We start from the raw sequence: 22,597 nt of genomic DNA, 5'->3' as shown, positions 1-22,597 counted from the left end.
AAAAATTCCAATAGTTGAACCCCACGCGGCGCCAGTGACGTCATCGCGCGCACGCGGTGTCGTCATCACGCACGCTGGGAAGTCATTACTTCTTCATGGCGACGTCATTACGTGTACGCGGTGACGTCATTCCGTGTACGCGTCGACGTCATTCCGTTACGCGGGGACGTCATTACGTAGACGGGTCAACGTCATTACGTAAACGCGGCGACGTCATTACGTGTACGCGGCGAGGTCACCCCGAACCTATAAATGTTATTTTATTTTACTTTTTAATGTTTTTTACCTACGTGACTTTACCGAAAAAACCTAAGAATACCTATACATGTCACCACGCCACGCGAAGACGTCACACGTACGCGACGACGTTCGTCAGCACGCACGCGGAGGCGTCACACGCACGCTGAGACGTCAGCGCGTACGCCATGACGTCAGCACGCACGCCGAGACGTCAGCACGCACGCCGAGACGTCAACACGCACGCCATGACGTCAGCACGCACGCCGAGACGTCAGCACGCACGCCATGACGTCAGCACGCACGCTGAGACGTCACCACGCACGCTGGGACGTCACCACGCACGCCACACTAAATCCAGCCTCTTCCTCTCTTCACATCTCCTCCCTACTGGAAGCTGTAATCTAAAAAAAACCTCAAAAAAACTGTTAAGCATGTGATTTCCGCCGAATCTACTTAGGGCTGAAGAGGGGAGGGGTGGAATACTTCGTTAAAAAAAAACCGAAATCGCCAGCCAACGTTCCCACTTCGTGTATCATCACCATCATCATCACCACCACTGCGATTGTTGTAACATTTGTTCGGGTTGGAGCGAACACCGAAGATCCGAGCTTCTACTGCTGCTGCTGCTGCTGCGATGATGATGATGGTGGTGGTGGTGATGAAGATGTCTTTAGAGTCTTAGAGAAGCCGAGCGCTGGTGGTGGTGTGGGATGTTGTGCTGAAGCGGCCCTCACACGGAGTAAGCAATACGTCTGCTGTGTTGTTGATGTTGCTGTTGTTCTCTCGCTAGTTTATCATTGTTGTGTGTCTGCTAGACACAACGTAGAGTGTGTCACAGTCGTAATCGATGTTGGGTGGTGGTCGTTTTGTTGTTGACTCACTCCGCCCGTTTGGGCCATACTTCACTGTATGTCACAACACGAGGCGATGGTGTCACACACACACAAGGTGTGTAGAGTCGACGATGCGGTATAGACATCGGTGTCTATACAATGTTGTTCAATTCGCTGCTGGATGAAAGGCCCTTAAAAACCAACGCTGTGTCGTCGTGGGTCGTGCGAGCGTCGTTTGACCATACTTCACCGCCCTGGTCAATGGCGAGTTGTAGTGAAGTGGGATTGTTGTTGTTAGCAGCCGGGTTTGGGACTCGAACTGGGGTCTCGCCAGAACCGTACTTTACTTGGCTGTGGGCCCACGTTGTAACCCGAAAGTTTAAAATGCTGACTGCTGATCGCCACCGCAAAGTGGAATTCGTTTTATCGACCCGGAGTGATGATGGGCCGAGGCTACGTGCTACGGATTCATGCGTAAATCGCACTTGTTGGCAGTAGTACGGTACCGTATGTCAATAATTATGTTATTTATTTTTCCAGGAAAGCCTCAAAACTCGATGTAATACAATCAAGCTTATGTTAAAAATGCAGGACAGTACGTATTGTATTGACATTCCTAGTATTCCTGATATACTTTATATATATAGACTTACATAGACTTGTATAGACTTTTGCGTTTTGTCTACAGTCAAACTGTCTTGTAACGGACATGAAACAGGTTCTGAAAAGGGGCTATCATAGCTCAGTTGGCCTTACCTGTTAAAATAAAATAAAACCATATTGAAACCTCTTGCTATTACCACTATAAAGAGTTTGAATCTCAGAAGCCAAGCAAGGGTAGCTCTCAGCCTGGCAAGCACTTAGATGGGTGACTACCACCAACACCAACCAACCACGTGGTTTGCCACAGGGTTTGTGGTGGAGGCGCTGCGAGGTGTGACCTGGAGGTTGTCAGTGCCACTATGAACCCCCTTCATACTCTGGTGTTTTCGGTAAAGTCACGTAGGTAAAAAAAATAAATAACGACGTTTCGTGCGCAACACAAGCGTCCTGCTTCAGGTGGGGACAACTTAGCGAAAGCACACCGCTTAAGTGTGTCCTACACCAAAGAGTATGCATCCTTGCAGTCACGAAAACTTAAAATCTAGAATTAACCCCCTTCCTACACAGCGTGCACGACTTGGGGCTTTTGGGTTTGATCGCTTAAGTATATGAATGTGTTGGTAAACCCGCCACCACCCGACACAGCCAATGTTGGTAAGGTTTGTCACGCCAATTCGTTACAATCTGAGCACTCAGATTGTAAATGTTGTGGCTTTGCTCGAATTGGCGTGTTCTGTTTACATGACAAACCTTGCTAATTGGCTGTGTCGGGTGGTGACGGGTTTAACGACACATTTTTACGCGATATAACCCCCCAAAAAAACCTGTATTATGGATGATATTGGTCGTGAAAGTCTACGTGTTAAACTGACTTGGGTTTGTCTCTCCGGGTTCCGAAGAACCACCCGCACGGAGCCAGACTCTCATTCGTGGAATTGGCGAAACGTCGCAACGTAGCCGGGACCCTCCTGAATTTTAACTCCAAAACACTTAAGGATCTCCATGCCACAGGCCACAATACTTTTCTAGCGTTAATAATAATAATTGACATTTATAAAGCACCCTTAAACAATCGTTCTCAGGCCGCTATGCATGGAGATGCAGAAAATAGTTTAACAGCAACCAAGGAAAGAATAAGTCAGAATGACGTTTGAAAATAACTAAAGAGAGAGACATTTTAAGCGGATATGTTTTTAGTCGAGATTTGTAGTGCCTCGAAGTTCCGACCTCGACGGGGCAAGGAGTTTCAGAGTTGAGGTGCAGCAATTGCAAAGGCACCATCACTCCAATTGTGAAGCCTAGACCGTGGTGACGGTGAGCAAAGCACAATCTGAGGATCCTCATGATCTTGATGGAAAATATATGGCTGAATGAAGTCATAAATGTTGTGAGGAGCGCAAGCCCATTTAAGGCCTTGAATATCAGCAAGAAAATATTAAAATCAGTGAAGGGACAGGAGCATAGGTGTGATGTGATTCTTAAAGTTTGTACCAGTTAGCACCCTGGCGGCCGCATTTTGAACGTACTGCGGCCTGTTTAGGAGCTTGCTCAGGGTCAATGCAGGATAAAACAAATGCGTGGAGCAGTCTTTCGTTGTCTGCAGTTGTAAGGATGTGACCGAGCTGTTGTACACTGGCCATCCGCACATTCAATATGTTTACTGTATAATACAGTCGGAAAGAAAATGTATACAGTTAAGTTGGCTTTGGCTCGGACACATCGCTAGACGGGTTGATGGCGCATGGACAAGAATTGTGATGGAACGGCATCCAAAGTTGATAATTCGTCAGAGGCCCGGCCACCATGGAGATGGAGCGATGAGATCAGTTCATGCGCAGGAGCGAGCTAGATGGACGGTAGCCACAGTGGACCATGCGGGGTGGTGACGGCGTGGGGAGTCGAATAGACAGTGGCTGACGATTATAAAAACAATTGTGCCATCTGTCATTGATTATTCATTGCAATCTTTGACGTGACCGCAGCGCTGAGATGGTTTCACCTTCTTGAAGCACGCAGATCGCCGCGGAGTGAAAGGAGGAGAAGCCATGGAGACGTCGGTTTCACACGCGGGGAGTACCACGCACGTGAGCTTCGTGTGCCAGCGCTGCAACCAGCCGCTCAAGCTGGACACTTCGTTCGACACGCTCGACAATCACACGACCGGCGAGCTCACAGGCAAGCCTCCTGTTTCTCAACGTCGAATTCCCACAGCTGCGCTCTGTGTGTGTGTAGTAACACGTGGGGAGCACTAGTGTAAGTGGTTAATGAATTGCACTCCAAACCAGGTGACAAGTCCAATACCCGCTAAACTTAGATTTAAAACTCATTTCTTTAGAACTGTTTTTTGTGTTTAGATTGCTGTCTTTGCCCCTGCAACTCCGATTAGCACGGTTGGATGCGTACGTTGCGGGAGAAGTTCAACATACATACATACAATGGCCAACGTCAGTAGATCAAATCTGCCTGTCCGCCTAATGACGCTAGTTGTAATTACTGGCGAAACGTCGTACTCAGATTGTAAATGTAGATTTGCTCTCCAACACACTGGTGTGCTGTGCTAGTAACGAATTGGCATGTTCTGTTTACGTGACAAATCTTACAAATTTGCTGTGTTGGGTGGTGGCAGGTTTAACGACACATTTATACTTATGCGATCTAACCCAAAAAAACGATTATGGATAAGTAGATGAATGCACGAACCGGTGGTGGGCCTGCCCAAGGCCGACTCAGCCTTGGCACGCCGTGTTACGAACCTGATGACTCGGGTTGATGATTCAGGTTCAATTCTTGGCTATGGTTTATATTGGTGATCAGTGATTTGAGAATTGGTCCTGGGCCCTCCCCTAGGCCAACTTGGACTTAAATGAGCATCTCGTGCAGTGTGGAAACTTCAACACTGGGGAGATGATGCTACCCTCGCCACCCTCTTGTGTGCCCGTGTTGGCCTTCATCGGTGCTCAATAACAGCCTACAGGGGATCTTTGTTTCTAGGCAACGGGAGGCCACTCCATGTGGGCGGTGGCATGACTGAGTGGTAACCCATTTGCCACTTGTTACAGATGTACTCTGTTCGAGCCCAGCGGCCACCCTGGTTCATACTGTGGATGTATTACCACAATCTTAAGATTGTAAATTGCACTTTTTACCCCTGCATTTCAAAGCAAAAGTTGGTGGTATCTTGCAATCCGGTACTTTGTGTGTGTGTGAGAGACCTTATTTGTATAACGTAATTGAAACTGGGGACATGTTTGGGCTGCATTTGACTTTCCGGCGGATCTTGTAATCTGCAGAATGTGGTGAGCATAAAATACACGCCGTCTGCTTCACATAGGTGTGCGTTAAAGGTTCTATGAAGTTATTTAAAAGAGTTAGGCCATGTGCACTGGTGTCACGGTCCATTTGCCACATTTTTAAACATTTCCTGTAAATTACTTAATTGGGTTAAGCCACATAACAAGATCACTTCTCACTGGCAGACTCTTAATTGTCTGTGAAGCAGCGCCTTCGTGATAGCCTCACGTTCTACGAACGTAATGTCTACTGCATGTTCCAATTCGATTTTATTGACTCCCAGAGGGTCAGATTTCAGGTAAATTTTTCTAGTACCTGGTATTCCAGTGTTTAGGGAACTACAGTTAAGACGTAAAATACATCCGTCGTGAACATATTCTCAATGAAGTTGTGTAATATCTTAAATTACACTGTAACATTTTTTTTTGGTCCTGGGTAGTAAGTGTTATGTCCTAATTGCTTATGCCTCAAAAGTACAGAAAATGGCTATTATTCCCCACAAACTTTGCTTTTGTGACCAGGACAGTGATACTTAGAAATTTACCTGTTTATCAGAACATTATAGATAGATTCAGTGCTGAGTAAACTTGGAGTAACTTCTAGAACATTCTAGAACTTTCCATTAATATAAATAGTAGTATAAATACAAGGGCCTTAAGCCCACCAGTTCGGTTTAGTTCCAGCTGCCTAAGTGGATACATATCTACATTTTTCTGAGATGGCATCAAGAGGCTGCAAGCATCCGGCAGACGCAGTTTTCTATGTCTGCGGCCAATTTATCAAGACAAGAGCGAAAAAGTACTCAGTGGAAGCATCTGCTAAGATGTGTGAGGCCTACAAGGCATATTTTCACTGACCACTCAAGCAACTGCTACTTCTGCATGGTGGACCCTTCCAAACGTCAGACTAGCAATAATGCACCTGCTATCACGTATCCGAACCTTCCTTCATCCATTGCCTCGGGGCCCCACTGCCATGAGCTCCTCGTACCCACTCCTCCGAGGAGAGAGCAGCCGTCTTTAGAAGAGAGCAGCAAGTCGAGAGCGAGGAAGACGTTGTAGATCCAGATGACAATTTCAGAGGTGGAGCTGACGAGAGAAACCCATACTACCTCAACCAAAAAGACCTCAACGACTTGATCAAGTATCTTGGTCTTACCAAGTCCAATGCCGAGCTTTTGACGTCGAGGCTCAAGCAGTGGAACTTGTTGGATAAAGTGTGCAAGTCGCAGATCAGAGGAAGCGCCACCAACCTTTTTGCAGCTTCTTCACTCGTCAAGATGGGCTCTGCTTCTGCCACAATGTGACCAGTCTGTTCGAGGAAATCGGAATCGCCGTATAACCATAATGAGTGGCGCCTCTTCATTGTCAGCTCGTCCAGGAGCCTCAAAGCCGTGCTGCTCCTTAATGGTAACAAGTTCCCGTCTCTTCCCCTGGCTCACTCGGTGCACCTCAAAGAGGATTACAACAGCATCAATACCTTGCTGGACGCCTTGAAGTATGATAAGTTCGGCTGGGAGGTCATCGGAGACTTCACAATGGTGGCATTCCTGATGGATTTCCAAGGCGATTTTACCAAGTTTCCCAGCTATCTTTGTTTTTGGGACAGCAGGGACACCAAGGCGCACTACCACAGGCGGTACTGGCTACAGCAGACCGAGTTCTCTGTGGGGAGGAATAACGTCAAGTGGAAGCCACTGGTGGACCTCCGGAAGGTGCTAATGCCACCACTGCACATCAAATTGGGCCTTATGGAACAATTTGTCAGAGCTGTAGATAAGGAGTCGGCAGCCTTCAAGTACCTTCAAGACTTCATCCCTAAGCTGAGGCAAAGGTCAAAGTCGGTGTCTACGTCGGACCACAGATAAAGAAGATCCTGGAGTGCAATGAATTTGCCAAGAAGCTCACTAGTAAGGAGAAAGCGGCTTGGAACAGCTTTGTCGAAGTGGTTCTTGGCTTCCTGGGCAATCACAAGGTCGAAAACTATGTGGAGCTGATTTAGACTTTGGTAAAGAACTACGGCACAATGGGCTGTAGGATGTCCCTCAAAGTCCATATCCTTGATCCTCATCTTGATAAATTCAAGGAGAACATGGGAGCGTACTCGGAGGAGCAAGGCCAGCGTTTCCACCAGGATATACTGGACTTTGAACACCTCTACCAAGGACAGTATAAGGAGAACATGATGGGAGACGACATTTGGGGGCTGATTCATGAAAGTGATTTACAGTATAATCGTAAGTCTCGAAAAACTACTCCCTTAAAAATCTTTTGTCGTCATTTTTGTATTACTTTAGTATAAAGGCATGTTACTTTTTTTTTTCATATGTTGTTTGCTGACTTTATGTGAACGAAAAGACACATTCGCCCGTTTTCTCATTGAAAATAGATAAATTTCGAAATTTCACTGTCCTGGTCACAAAAGCAAAGTTTGTGGGGCATAATAGCCATTTTCTTTATACTTTTTAGGCATAAGCAATTACGAAATAACACTTACTACCCAGGAACAAAAATTGTGTTACATAGTGTTATCATTGCCACTAGGCATGCTCCACACTGTAAAATAAAACATCGTTCAGTTTTAATAGAATATTTAGGTGTAGTGTTTAATTGACGTTTTGTGTGTTTTTTTGCAGCCCCTCTTGTGACGGTTACACCGGTGACGAGAGAAGACCCAAGTGTGGACATAGACGTGACCAATGAGGTGTGTACGAATGTGCAACATACGTTAACTGAGAATTATTATTGAAAGATAGATCAACAACAGCAACAAACAAAAACTGCTTTTTGTGTTCAGTGTGTTGTCCTTCCCCCCCCGCACTTCCGATTAGCATGGTTGGCTACGTACGGCGCGAAAGAAGTTCATCATACGTACATATTTATAATGTGCCCATAACGTAACAAACATCTCTTGAGTGTACTTATAAGTCCACTTATCGTCCGGTCAATATGATATAACTAACTATCATGTGTTTTATAATTGACGTGTTCTTCTCTCTGTGTGTCAGTGTTATTCCAAGCATGTACCTCCCCATGCTTTATTGTGCACTTTTCAGCTTCTTTCCATAGCTGTCAACTCCTTATCAGTGCCCTACCTTAATACAGACCAATTCAGACCTTATTGGTCACCCCGTGCCCTTATAAATCTCAGCGTTCATCCTACAACGTCCCATCACAAGGGAGAAACACAAACAAATAGACATTGTTTTGCCCGTATTGAAACGGCTGTATGCCGTATGGACCTGAAAACTCAATTTCCCTGTACAAGAATATGGATAAACCGTATGGGTTGACAGGTATGTGCTTCTCCCATTTCCTTTCTCAATGTACATGTTCCTGAACTGTCCATCATAACAGGTCACATACTGATTTAATGCAGTGGACACATTTGTTTGCTGGTTTTCATGGTCAAGTTAAATTTTTCATAAGCATTGTAATCACCTCTCGTCTGCATCTTTATAACCTAACTGTTGGCTGAGTCCCCTGTCAATGAGCTGCCTTAGGTACACATCCTCTGCTGTTTTCCAATTGGGTCCCTCTGATAGAAATCTCCAGTCGAGTGAACTGTATTTTGAATTTCTTTTGCACCGTACGTATGGCAACTGTGCTAATCGGGAAAGACAAGAAACTAAACACAAAAACCAGTTATAAAGAAATTAGTTATCAAACTAGATAATATAAAGGAGCATAGCTCTAGTAGCTTCTTAATATTGGAAGGAAGAGCGTTTCAAAAGCGCATCCAGAAGCGCGCGATGCCGTGTGACCGTCTTTGTTCGATGGCTAAAATTGTCCAAATATAATTTGTAGCTTTTGTTTGATGTATCTGAGACGATGGTGAATAGCAACAATAAAAATGAGTGGTCGCATCGACGAGACACTGCTGGGCTATGTTCTGATGTCACATGTTTGACAGCAGGGCCCCTACACAACACACGGATGCCTGGACGAGAGGCGATGCGATGGCGTGGTGCACAAGACCATACCGCCAGCCAGGTCATTGATTGTTTTTTGTTCAGTTATTTTAAAGCTGGTAATACTGAGCGGCGTGCGTACGGATAACACTGAGTGGCGTGCGTACAGGAAGCGCTGAGCGGTGTGGGTACAGCAGGTAACGCTGAGTGGCGTGGGTACAGCAGGTAACACTAAACAGCGTACATACAGCAGGTAACACTGAGTGGCGTACGTACAGCAGGTAACGCTGAGTGGCGTGTGTACAGGTAACACTGAGTGGCGTGGGTACAGCAGGTTACGCTGAGTGGTGTGGGTACAGCAAGTAACGCTGAACAGCGTACGTACAGCAGGTAACGCTGAGTGGCGTGGGTACAGCAGGTAACGCTGAGTGGTGTGAGGTATAGGCTGCTGCGGAGCTCTGTTGCGGGCAGCAGAGGGCAGTGCAGCAAAATTAATTGAACATCCGTGTTGATGCCCGTCTCCACCAACTCGCCGCCCACCGGCGTGGTGCAGCATCGCCAAATAACCCGCCTCACGGCCCTCACACAGAGGCCTTCATCCATCAGTGGTTTGACCAAGGGGCTGAAAATGGTCATTGTATGATGAGACAAAGGTTATAAAGCATTTTTAGAATTCTTTAACAGAGTGCTGCCTAATCACGTATTTCGTTCCACGGAAGGTGACGTTACAGAACAATGTCTGAGCGCTTTTCAAGTGATCACTTATCCACACGAGGGCCTCTGGCAATTTCACACGTGATAATCTGCGGAAGTTTTTCATCGCATGATTGTTCAATAAAAAATATATATCTGAGAGCTGCGCGTGGGCCAGTGCGGGCTGTTGTAATCATCTCAGTCAGTCGACCCATGGAACCTGGGTCTGCCCCGTGTCCTCCTGCCGGCGGGCGTTCGACACTTCACGTGGCCTTAACGTGCACATGGCCTGGCACAAGCGCCATCACCGCCACTTAGTGGCGAATGCCAGTTGTTGTTGTTGGCTGTTGTAATCGTGGCACCGTGCCCCTGTAAAGGCGTTTTGTGTGTGTATCCGGCAGGATGATGTCCATGGAGAGTGCCAACAGCTTCACGCTGATAGGGGAGGCGTCTGACGGGGGCGTAACGGAACACCTGAGTCGCAGGATCAAGGTAACGGCCGCGCAAGTCACTCGCCGTCTGGAGTGAGCAATGCTGTGCTCGTCGCACATTGATAAGGAAAGAACCACATGGCAAAAACAGCTGTCACTGGGGGGGGTGAGGGGGTCCCCTTGGTTCAAGGGTCAGCAACCAAAATAACAAGAAGAGCCATTTCTTTCCAATTTGGTAAAAAAAAAAAATATTTCAAGAGCCGCAATCAATGCACGTGAATAACGTCTCGCCAAGCGATCCTTAAACAGCCGCATGTGGCTCCGGAGCCACAGGTTTGCCGACCCCTGCCTTGGATAGACCGCAGCAGGAGATTACAATGTTTCAGATGAGACGTGATGTAAAGTGCTTCGCGTTGCTGAGGCGTTAAAGCAAGTGGCCTATAAATGCCGCCGCTGGACCAAAATCCTCCGCGCAGATCGCTGCCCGAGAAGCCAGTCCGCACCTGCCTGAACTCGAGCACTGTAATCATCTGCAGCTACTTTATCCACATCCGAGCGAGTAGTTGCGCAACAAGGAAATGAAATGGCGCATTCGGGAATTTTGGTAGGAATCATGGTTCCCATATAGGCACGAGATGGATGACGTCACAACAAATTGCTGAACTGTGACTGGTTCTTCAACTGCTTGCAACTAATTGCAACTCAGCCGCATGCAGAAGAGTTGGACAGCTGGTTGCGCAGGTGTGGACCACGGTTTAAGGTAGCGTGACAATTGCGATCTGTGCCCCGCCTCCCCCCACCCCCCCCGTCTTGCGTGCGTGTGTAGGTGATGAGCGACCTGTTCGACATCATGTCCGGCCAGACGGAGGTTGACCACCCGTTGTGCGAGGAGTGCACGGACAACCTCCTTGACCAGATGGACCAGCAGCTCAAGGTCACGGAGGACGAGTGTCAGGACTACAGGTGGAGATGGCAGTCGACGTCGATGGCGTTGTTGCTGTTGTTGTTGTGCACGGTCGAAGATTTCTTCAGGAATTGACTTTCAAAAAGTGCACTTTCCGGAACTCAATTTCGGTTTCTGGCGAAGCATCCGGCACGTAGAGCGAAACGTCGGACATGGATGTATGTTTGTTGAACTTCTTTTGCACTGTACGAAGCCAACAGTGCTAATCGGAGGTGCGGAGGACAACACGCTTAAACATATAAAGCAGTTTAAAAGAAATACGTTTTTCAATTTAGATTATTTAAAAGCGTTTAGCTCCAGTGGCTTCCTAATATCGGAAGAAAAAGCGTTCAACAGCTCGACGTCGATTGTAGCTGTCTGACATGTGACCGCCCTGCTGAAAGAGATATCTTGGCTTGTGTGCGCAGCTGGGAGTTTGACCTGGTTGGCATTACATTGACAGCTTTGTCACGTGTTGATTTCTGCACGTGGTTAACCTTGTTGTTCACGAGTGTCTACATTGGGGGTGAGCCCCTCTGATGTAAGTGTGTAATTCCTGTACAGCGGTGTGAGATGCAGTTGTATGAATAATGCTTTACAAAATTTAATTGCACGATTTTTTTTTTACAAGAAGGTCCTAGCATGTGTAGCGAAGGTTTATCGAAACTTCAAGACATCACGCGAAACATCGGGCATCGTGCATTTATTTAATCCTTAAATTCTATGGCATCCCGGATCCACTTCAAATCAAATTCGTGAACTGAATTATATTTCCCGAAGAGGCTCCGAGCACGTGGAGCGAAACGTTGGAACGTGGTGCCAAACAACAAATCGCAAACCCTGTACAGAAAAGATAAAGATCCCCCGTATAGCCTTAACAGGCTGTTGGGGCAAGTGCTGTTAGCGAGCAGCTTTGAAGGCCGGCACAGCACACAAGGGGGGGTGGGTGGCCAACACCACGTCCGGCCGCTGTTGTCTCCCCAGTGGCGATGTTTACACACCGCACCAGGTACTCGTCTGAGTCGACCTAGGGGAGGCCCACGACCGGTTAAAATAATCGTCGCTGGTGTTGGCCGTGAGCGGGAGGACGAACCGGGGTCGCCAGGTTCGTAGCGCAGTGCGCGAACCGCTACACCACCACTCCCCACGGCACAACCACGAACATCCACGCAGCAGCGTGAGCCAGACAGGGGGGGTCCTGGAAGGCAACATTGGCACCTTGTCATTCGGCGCAGGATAAATCGCACTACCCTTGGGGGGACGAAGCCTTCTGGAGTGCAGCCCCAAAAATCTGGAACACCCCACCTGCCTGCCTGCCACCGGACATCCGAAACACGCTGATGTCTCTCAATCAACGTGCTACTGGACATCTGTGAAAACGAGCTTCATAGCTCATCGGATTTCTCCAGTATAAATTAATATTCTGATTCTGACTTGCCTTCCCATAAAATCAAAAACTTTACATACAAACTATACTCTTAGGTTTTTTGGGTAAAGTCACGTAGGGAAATAAATAAAAAATAAAATAGAAATAATAGAAATACAATTTTTTTTTTTTACCTACGTGACTTTACCGATAAAACCTAAGAGTATGAATCCTTGCAGTCACGAAAGCTTCAAATTTAGAATTTTTACATACAAACCATCTCTTTACCTTTCATAATTTTTTTTATTTACAACTTAACTTGCGTGTGCGATTTGTTGCACGCGGTTGAAATTTACTTTGCTTGGTCGGTGTCAGCCGCTGAGGTCCTGACGGGTTTCTATATTTCTTTCCTGCAACTGTTCCCAATCCGCCGTAATGCACACCGACGCCCACTTTATCAAGGGTGATATTAGCACGCAAAATAAAGATCATCATCGTCATCATTACAATCCATGGGCAGACAGTCCATGTATTGTTTCCACTTTCCTCTGTCACATGCTCAAGTAGTGGCCACATCTTTCTGGCAACAATTTCTTACGATGTCGTCGTCAACCCGTTCTCTGTTAGATCTTCCTCTCTTTCCGGGTTCTGTCCATTTTCAATACACTTTTACCTTTTTCTTTTGTCCATCCTACCAGGGATTCGATTTGTTCTTTTTTTTTTTTCCCTCCTCACCAGGGATTTCCTCAAGCGCCTGGATTACACCGCCGGCGAGGTAGGCTGCTCCGAGATGGCGCACGGCGGTGACGAGCAGAGCCTGCAGTCGGAGCTCGCGTTTCTCCGCACTGAGGAGGCCGGGCTCATCGCTCAGCTGGAGGAGGTGGAGGGCGAGCGAAGGCAGCTGGCCCAGCAGATGGCTCACCTCAAGACTGAGGCCGCGCAGCTTGGCCACCAGGAGGAGAAGTACGTTGAGTGCGAGTGTGTGGGTCGGTCGCGCGTACTGTGGGGAGCGGTCGTGTCGCGGTTAGCGCGCTGCGCTACCAACCCGGCGTATCCGAGTTCGATTCCCGCTCACGGCCAACACCAGTGACGATTATCTGAACCGGTCCTGAGCCTCCCCTAGGTCGACTCAGCCTCAAATGAGTACTTAGTGCAGTGTGTTAACATCACCACTAGGGAGACAAAGGCGGTCGGGCGTTGTGCCACCCACTCGTGTGCCACCGGGCCAGCCTTCATAGGTGCTCGCTAACAGCACTTGCCCCAAAAGTCTGTTAAGGCTATCCGGGGGATCTATGTCTTTGTCGGTCGCGCTTACTGTGAGGCGACCGTGGTGGCGAGATTTTTAACTACCTTGCAGGGTATCCAGGAGGTCGTGAATTCCACGTTCAAAGGGAATGTAAGTCTACACATGAGACAGTGCGGTTGGCTTCCAAACGTGGTACTCATTTTATATTGGTCACTGAAATTCAAATTCAGGATCTCAGCTGTGCCAGCTCAATGCTTTGAGTGAGATGTTAATTACCTGATCTGGTATGCAGGAGGTTGTAGGTGAGATCCTGACCCTGAATGCCTGTTGTATGTTTGGGGTTTGCATGTTCTCCCCGTAGTCGCGTAGTTTTTTTCTCCGGGTCCTCCGGTTTTTCCCTCCACGTTTAGAATCCACGTGCGTCTAGAGTATTTGGCTGCTGTGGATTTCCACGTGATAAGCCACTTCATTGAGGCTATCATTTGTGGCCAGGCCAGTGACGATTATCTGAACCGTTTCTTGGCCTCATTTAGGCTGAGACTCGGCCTCAAATGAGACTCAACCTCAAATGAGTATGTGGGGGAGTCAAATGCAGCCAGGCGTTATGCCGGTCACCCACCCCTTCCTGTACCGTTCCGGCCTTTTATAGGTGCTGCTCGCTAACAGCACTTGCCCCAACAGTCTGTTAAGGCTATACGGTATGGGGCGGGATCTTTGTCTTGGTTCTGAAGGTACCAGCACGAGTACAGCGAGCTGAAGCGTCAGTTGCTAGAGTGCGAGGACGACCAGCGCTCCGTCGACAACCAGCTGCGCCATGCACAGATGCAGCTCGACAAACTCAAGAAAACCAACGTCTTCAATGCTACCTTCCACATATGGTGCGGTAAACCCTCCTGTAGTCCCAGGCAACGTGCGCGTCTTCACCCTCGCGCCAGCTCCTGTCGAGTGCAATATTATCTTTGCATCAGGACGCATTCCGACCCTTTCCCGTTCCGGGATTTCTGCAAGTTGCAGGGTTGGAGGTCTCGTTCACCGCTGAATATCGTAACGCACATGTGCTTCAGAGTTAATTTTGTTTAGACTATCCGTAGCGCCATTATTTTTAAAGACATTGTACTCGCTGCAGAGAATCATAGCGACAAGATCGCACTCGATGGTAGCTGGCACCAAACAGTCCACACGCCCTCTCCCGCATGGCCTTGTGGGAGCCTCAATACCGATAAAGTTACTTTTGTTTTTCTTTCGGTTCTGTTCCGATGGCGCACGTGTACGTTTTTTCCTCATTTAGAAATATGCGTTTAGAGTATTTGGCTGCTATCAATTTCCACATGATAATCCACTTTGTTGAGCTATCATTTGTGGCAAGGTCACTTCTGAAAAAGAGCTACATAGCTCAGTGGGCCTTACTTGGTAAATGCGTCCTAAATCTACCACCAATTCGTAAGGTTTGTCATGTTAACAAAACGTGAGAATTAGTTACTACTTCAGCACACCGGTGTGTTGGAAAGTAAACCGGCGACATTTATATTTTGAGTGATGCAATCTAACCCAAAAAAACCGTTATTGTGAATAATATTGGTCACGAAAGCCTACTTGTTAAACCCGGTTAAAATAAAACGTAAAAAATGGTTGAGTTTAGTTTACATACACCGTGTGGGTGGCGGTGCTTATCTTTTGTAGGCACAGCGGCCATTTTGGCACGATCAACAACTTCCGCCTGGGCCGCCTGCCCAGCGTCCCCGTGGAGTGGAGCGAGATCAACGCCGCGTGGGGTCAGACCGTGCTGCTGCTCCACGCTCTCGCCAACAAGATGGGGCTGCACTTCCAGCGGTGAGCAGCATGCTGGGGGGTCCAACCACCCCCCCCCCCCCTTGTGCCACAGGAATGCCTCGCACACGGTATATCATGCGACATGGGGGGGGGGGGGGGTCCAAGGTCATCACGTCATCCGTTTTGGCGGAACGTTGTTGCGATGGCTGGCCATCGAACAAAGACGGTTGCCGCATCGTGCGCTTCCCAATACGCTTCTGCGGCCGTCTGGAACGCTCTTCCCTCCGATATTAGGAAGCCACTGGAGCTATGTACCTTTAAATCTAGATCGAATACTCATTTACTTTTGAGCTTTTTGTGTTTAGTTTGTTGTCCTTCCCCCGTGCCTCCGATTAGCCCGGTTGGATACGTATGGTGCGAAAGAAGTTCAACATACATGATATTGTCATGACATCTTCTTGGTTCTTTCGGTAAAGTCACATAGAAGGGAAATAATAAAATAATAAAAATAAAACATCTTTTTTTTTTCCCTTCTACGTGACTTTACCGAAAGAACCAAGAAGATGAATCCCTGCAGTCACGAAAGCTTTAAATCGAAATTGTCATGACAGTTGCATGTTTTGTCTTGAACAAAAAAGTTGAACTTTTCCTCGCAAAATCGTTGTTATTAAATGTGAAAAGTACAATCATTGGAGGTGTGAAATAGATAACGGTTTCCCATTGAAATGGTGCTTTGGTAAATGGCTTTTAGGCATGATGGTTAAATAAAATAATAATTTTCGGGAATTAATTAATAAATTATGTTCACGTCTTACTGACGGCGTGTGTGCATTCTCAGCGTGATGGGTTGTAAAGTTGCAACGATCACAAGGGTAGTTACACCTCCCTTAAGAATGATTACTCCTCCCTTAGGGTTGTAACTATTTTTGTTCTGAAAATAAATATGTTGAACCACCCTAATATTAAAGCTGATGTCTTCCAGAATTGGGACAATGAAATCCATGACAAAAAAGCAGGTGTTCCTGTGTTAGATACATTTATTATTTGATATATATTTCTTTTTACAGATACCGTCTGGTACCATATGGGAACCACTCCTTCTTGGAATCGCTCACTGACAAATCAAAGGTGAGTTTCGATCGGTTCATAAACAAGCAACTAACATTACACGGATGTTTCCGGTCGGTACGCTTAGCTAGGAAGACAAATGGCACATGTGTACGGATTCTGCAATGCTTTCCAACATGCCTCGGAAGAGTTTAAATAGCAACAGTAACGTTCTGTTCTCAGCCGTGCATTGAGATGTCACACAGCGCTTAACTTGCGAGGTTACAAGATGGTGTCGTACGTAATGACGTCATTGTTTTGGCCGTCAGTGTGATTACTTATAGCTCTGATTCTTTTTTTATCACCGAGTTATGGGCAAACCTTTTGATCAATTCACCCAGTTTTTCTCTCGGATAAGTTCCTCATAGCAACACAACTTTACACTAACATTGCGTTAATATTCGATCTTTATTACAGTTTTTATTTGGATTAGATCGCGTAAATATAAATGTGTCGTTAAACCTTCCACACCCGACACAGCCAATTAGTAAGGTTTGTAATTGTCTGTGTCGGTTGGTGGTGGGTTTAACGACACATTTATATTCATGCGATCTAACCCAATAAAAAAAGCTGCATTATGGATGATATTGGTCGCGAAAGCCTACATGTTATTTGAGGTTTATGAGAGTTGTCGCACACCACCCCCACTGTTACAGAAACAAAGGGAGCTGTCGCTCGAACACTTTCAACCTTAATTGGAAATAAATCATTTTCAAAATGTGTAGAATGTCACAGCTCCTTTTGAAAAAGCAATACGGAAAAATTAGGCACGTAAATATTCTGCGTTTGTGTGCGCTATGGATGTCAATGTAGGAACTGCCTCTGTTTGGTTTTGGTTGGTTTTGTGGAGCGGTAGTGCAGTGGTTAGCGCACTGCTACGAACCCAGCGAACCCGAGTTGAATTCATACTCACGACCAACATCAGTGACGATTTTCTAAACCACTCCTGGGCCTCCCCCTCGGTCGATTCTGCTTTAAATGAGTACTTGGTGTGAAGTGTAAACGTGAGCATTGGGGAAACAAAGGTGGGTGAGCATGGCGCTGGCCACACCAGTCCCCCCCACTCCTCGTGCACCGTGTCGGCCTTCATAGTTTGTCACAAACAGCACTTGCCCCAACAGCCTGTGTAGGCTTACACGGGGCAATTTTTTTTTATCTTTGTCAACACAGGAACTGCCTCTGTATGGCTCTGGCGGCTTCCGGTTCTTCTGGGACAGTAAGTTTGACCAGGCGATGGTGGCATTCCTGGACTGCCTGCAGCAGTTCAAGGAGGAGGTGGAGAAGGGGGACACTGGCTTCTGTTTGCCCTACAAGTAACTGCACACTTCATTCACGCACACACATACACACATGCACACAACATCAACAATGATTTGGTCACGCCATCAAGACAACCTCATTTTGTCGCGCCATCTCCGCAATGAACGTACGCTTGGGTTCGTCGCTTTCTTTAGCAGCCACTACGTGTTGAGTCTCGACCCCCCGGCCTCATTGTTCCTGCTAACTGTGACCTTGACGCCTGTATATTTGGAGTTTGCATGTCTGTCTCCCTGTCATTTTGTGGATTTTTCTCCGGGTCCCACATTTAGACTCAACATGCATTTCGAGTATTCTGCTGTGATACATTTCCACGTGATAAGCCACTTCGTTGGGATATCATTCGTGGCCAGGTTGTGTCTGAGTAAAAAGAGCCACATAGCTCGGTGGGCCTCACCTGGTGCAATAAATAATAGTTTAGTAGTTTCGTCGTTTAGAGGGCGGCTGCCGACGATGACGGGCGTCGACGACGGCTTTGTCGCGCGCAGGATGGACGTGGAGAAGGGACGCATCGAGGACACGGGCGGCACGGGGGGGTCCTACTCGATCAAGATCCAGTTCAACTCGGAGGAGCAGTGGACCAAGGCCCTCAAGTTCATGCTCACCGACCTCAAGTGGGGGCTTGCCTGGGTCTCGTCGCACGTCAGCGCCGCCAAGTGACCGGCGGCGTCGTGCCAATCCCTGCCGTCACCAACCGGGGTGCGCTTGGCTTCCAAAACCGCGTGCCATTTATGTATGTACATGTGTGTGTGTGTGTACGTATGTTGAACTTCTTTCGCACCGTACGTAGCCAACCGCGCGAATCGGAGGTGCGGAGGGAGGGACGACAAACTAAACACAAAAAGCGGTTCTGTAGAAATGAGTTTTCAATCTAGATTGAGTGGGTATTGGACTAATTGAATGGGAACCCATTATTTATTTCACACCTTCAGTTATTATACTTTTGTTATTTGACAACTATATTGTCCGGCAATAATGATTTTGCAAGGAAAAATGCTTTTTTGTTTTGAGGCAAAGTACACAACTGTAATCATGATGTCATGTAATTATGTTGAAATTCTTTCGCACTGTATATAGCCAACCATGCTACTTGGAGGTGCAGGGGAAGGACAACAAACTAAACGCAAAAAGCAGATCTAAAGAAATCCGTTTTCAATCTGGATTTAAAGTGCATAGCTCCTAATATCGGAAGGAAGAGCGTTTCAGACAGCCACGGAAACGCATCTGAGAGCACGCGATATAGTGACCGTCTATGTTCGATGGCTAGCCATAAGCCGCCGCAAGGATTTAATCGGAAGGAAAGTAATGATTATTGTTTGATGGGTGTGTGAATGTGAATCGCAAGTAGTATAGCCATATTTTGTCGTTTTATCTTGATTTACCCGTTGGGAGTTTTTACGACTGATTTGGTAGGCTTAGACATCCGCTTGTTTAGGTTGTTTTGAGTAGCATACGTCCAGTTATGTTTTAGCGGCCAGCGAAAGTTCAGTTAGCGGCGAATGTGTTTGGTTCCTGGAACCTTTTTTGAAGGTCATAAGCCCTGCGATGTGTCTTCGTGTCGCGCCGCATTTTGTTCTGCACGACGTCCAACGTTTAGCTCCAGGAGTTGGGAGCTTCTTCAAGCACGTGGAGTGTAAGTGCGCTTGGGCAGAACAGATCATGAGAGGGGATGAAGGCTGGTGGTTTGGAGTTTCCTGAAGAAGCTTCCCGCACGCGGATAGAAATGTCGGACATCGTGTCGAACAGGGCGCGGCACAACCAGAAACCGAATCGGAGTGCTGGACAGCACAACCGGGAGAACTTCCGCAGTAACTTGCCGAAAGTCTGTCAGAATGAAGGTCATGGGTGCGAGTCGCGTGTTATTATTACAGAGCATTTAAAGCCGCAGGAGGGTTCTGTTTGGCGGAGCAAATGGAAAATTGTTGGAATGTAACGATGCGACTGATTCGTAGATTAAAATCGATTCTTTTGATACATGCGTTGAAGCACACTTGTGCGAGAATTGATTGTTGTAGGATATTGGCAAACTATGTTCACGTGTGCAAGCACTCGAAATGTAACACGTATGAGAGTACAATACAGACGACAGATATTACGATCCAAGGCCGCAATTATAATATTCAAATATGCTCAAAATGACCCCCCCAATATATTGCTATAAAATAGATTTCTGTTTATATGATTGTGGCTATGATTGTACTTTATTAATCCCTAATCTCTGCCATTACATACAATGAAACAAGAAAAGGTTAAAAAGAAAAAACAGAGCAATGTAATAAATACAATACACTACTAGAAATTGTAAAATATAAATGAAAAGTCCATCCTATGTGTTAGGGAATTTTTAAAATATTTTAGGCAGGAAATGGCAGGAAATTCGTTTCCAAATTTAGATTTTTTTTCTGGGGGGAGACCCCCAGACCCCCTGGAAGATTTGGTCCCCCCAATGTTGACTCCATGGCTACGGCCTTGTTACAATCGCCTGTTGATGATCAACTGGCGGAATAGAGGAACGAGAGAGTAAGCAAGACGGCACAAACGAGTTCACGCGAAAGGCACGGACAACAGAAAAGAGACGCGGCGCAAACAAGATAGCAGCTAGGAGACGCACTGTGCACACCACACGGGGTCAATCGGAGGATAGAAATTAAACGGAGCTCAAGCGAGACCTTCAAAATGAGACGGCACAAACGACACAAGCAGGGAGTTAGAGAGTACAAAAAGAGACGCAGCTTGTGTTCCAAAAGAGACGTGGCCGTAATAAAACGAGACGGGCGGATCGCGTGAGGCAGGCATTGAGGACGAGTCGCGGTCGAAGTGAGATGCTCCCCGCACCTCCGATTAGCGCGGTTGGCTACGTACGGTGCGAAACAAGTTCAACATACGTACTTGCAGAGAAAGCCAAACTTGATTCTCGAGTTAAATCGCAACTCTTGAATCGTGACAATTCATCCGATCGCCGTCACGTCCGCTCAACGTCACACAAACCAAAACGCACGAAGTTCGTGAATAGCAATTGTGGTTACTTTTCAAAATGCAAGGGATGCTGCCACACCAGTGGTGTTGCAACGGTCAGCACACTGGACTTGCCATCCAGACGTGGTCACCGGTTCGATTCGATTTCCGCGTGCGGCAGTGGTGCAGGTTTATGAAGCCTCTTTCCACCCTGCAGAATGGATGGGTAACGACGTGTCGTGGTGTTACCCTTCCAAGATGTCTGGCTAGCCTAGATGAGAAGGGCAAAATAATCTTGAGGAGCTGTCTAGAGCTCTTAATAGCGGAGGTCCTTGTACCAGCAGGAGCAAAGGATTGCAGGGCTGCACCTTTACCTTACGAACTGGACTTGCCACCAGAGGTCACCGGTTCCGTTCGATCTCCAGGCGCAGCAGTTGAAATAGTGGTGCAGGTTTCTGAAATCCTTTCCGCCTCTTTCTACCCAGCAGTACGAATGGGTAACGCCGCAGTTAGTCGCGTGTGTAGTGCGGGCAGGAGATAGCAATTGCAGGGCCGCACTTTTACCTTACGGAAATGCAAACGGAGTTTAACTTGCCCGAGCTTCAAGGTTGCAGCCAAATGTGGGAGAGACTTGTAAACTTGGCAAACATTAATTCTCACGTAAGTTGAACCTTTGAATTGTTGTTGAGTTAATTTATTGTACATATAACTTTTCTTTTTTTGCAAAGAATTGAAAACATCTGCATGCTGGGTGTAAACCCGCAATCTTGACATTGCCAGGAGCCTGCTAAGTATGACATGGGGCATGAAGATAAGAACCCATGCTCCTGGAACGTATATATATCTGTACTAAAGACTTTGTTATAGCAAAAATAAAACTATGGAAATTGTTGCTTTTCCAATGACTCATTCCGCTGCTATTTACTGAATTAAATCGACGAGGAACACCGCGTACTTTTGGCACGTGGTCATCAGTCGAGATGCTTGGCACGTGCAGATACAAGAGTCAATGACGCTTGCCCAATGCAATGCGGGGATATTTTGGAGCGGGAGTGTGTCAGAGTGCCACTGCCCTCTCCTGCCCACGTTGCATAACAAAACAAATCCATGTGCACTTTCAGCCAAATTTTCTTCTTCTATCCATTGATCAAGCGATTGTCGGATCCGCTGGCCTTGATGCAGGTCTGACCCCACGCCGTTGTGCGGAACGTTGATGGTATTTCGCCGTGCAAATCCAGGTTTGGTGAAATTACCGGTTCTGATGGCTCGCGCGCACTTGACAAGTTGGCCGTGACCGGGCACGAACGTTCAGCCGGTTAGCACGGTTGGCTACGTACGGTGCGAAAAAAGTTCCAACATACGGACGCACATACATTGGGCCGGATTTATAATGCCAATGCGCTTACGACTGCGCCACGCTTGTGCTCACAGTGTAGTGTATATAATTGAGGCTGGACAAAATCGAGAAGCCATAAGAGATGGTGGATGATGTGCCATGAAGGGCTGTTGCCTGAATCGTCGCCGATATTGAGATGTTCTTATGGGGCCACAAAATAGTTGTTTGTTAATTATGCTTGTGCACCAGTGACAATGCAGCATCACCAAACAAATGTATTATTTTCATTGAATCGGAATGCTCCAATGTTTGGAAGCTCAGCAGGTATGATCATGTACTGAGTGTCTGGGCAGCCACCAAAATATAAATACAAAGATCCCCCGTATAGCCTGAACAGACTGTTAGGGCAAGTGCTGTTAGCGAGCACCTGTGGGTGGCCAACACCATGCCCGGTCGCCTTTGTCTCCCCGAGTGGCGATGTTTTACGCACCGCACCAGGTACTCCTTTGAGTCTGAGTCGACCTAGGGGAGGCCCAGGACCGGTTCAGATAATCGT

At 47.1% G+C, this 22,597-nt stretch overlaps 1 protein-coding gene and 1 long non-coding RNA gene across 3 annotated transcripts in view; one reads left to right on the top strand and one right to left on the bottom strand.

Annotated features, from left to right (window-relative positions):
• Window positions 1-22,597, bottom strand: part of LOC144729134 (uncharacterized) — a 350,979-nt gene that overhangs the window by 32,482 nt on the left and 295,900 nt on the right. The gene's annotated exons all lie outside the window — the stretch shown is intronic.
• BECN1 (beclin 1) lies at window positions 552-21,595 on the top strand. Of its 2 annotated transcripts, none has more exons than XM_078609088.1 (12): window positions 552-979; window positions 3,686-3,851; window positions 7,603-7,670; window positions 8,883-8,959; window positions 9,972-10,062; window positions 10,828-10,964; window positions 13,049-13,273; window positions 14,288-14,434; window positions 15,237-15,386; window positions 16,394-16,454; window positions 17,604-17,746; window positions 18,239-21,595. In XM_078609088.1, the coding sequence occupies exons 2-12, from the start codon at window positions 3,722-3,724 to the stop codon at window positions 18,408-18,410; spliced, it is 1,401 nt and encodes a 466-aa protein (XP_078465214.1). In that variant the 5' UTR covers window positions 552-979; window positions 3,686-3,721; the 3' UTR covers window positions 18,411-21,595. The 2 variants fall into 2 exon arrangements, with proteins under 2 accessions (XP_078465214.1, XP_078465213.1); XM_078609087.1 differs by having other exon boundaries at window positions 8,880-8,959.

Source organism: Lampetra planeri, chromosome 31, assembly GCF_965212315.1.
Source record: "Lampetra planeri chromosome 31, kcLamPlan1.2.h2, whole genome shotgun sequence".
In the NCBI taxonomy this organism is placed as follows: domain Eukaryota; kingdom Metazoa; phylum Chordata; class Hyperoartia; order Petromyzontiformes; family Petromyzontidae; genus Lampetra; species Lampetra planeri.
This window is presented reverse-complemented; position numbering and strand designations above follow the sequence as displayed.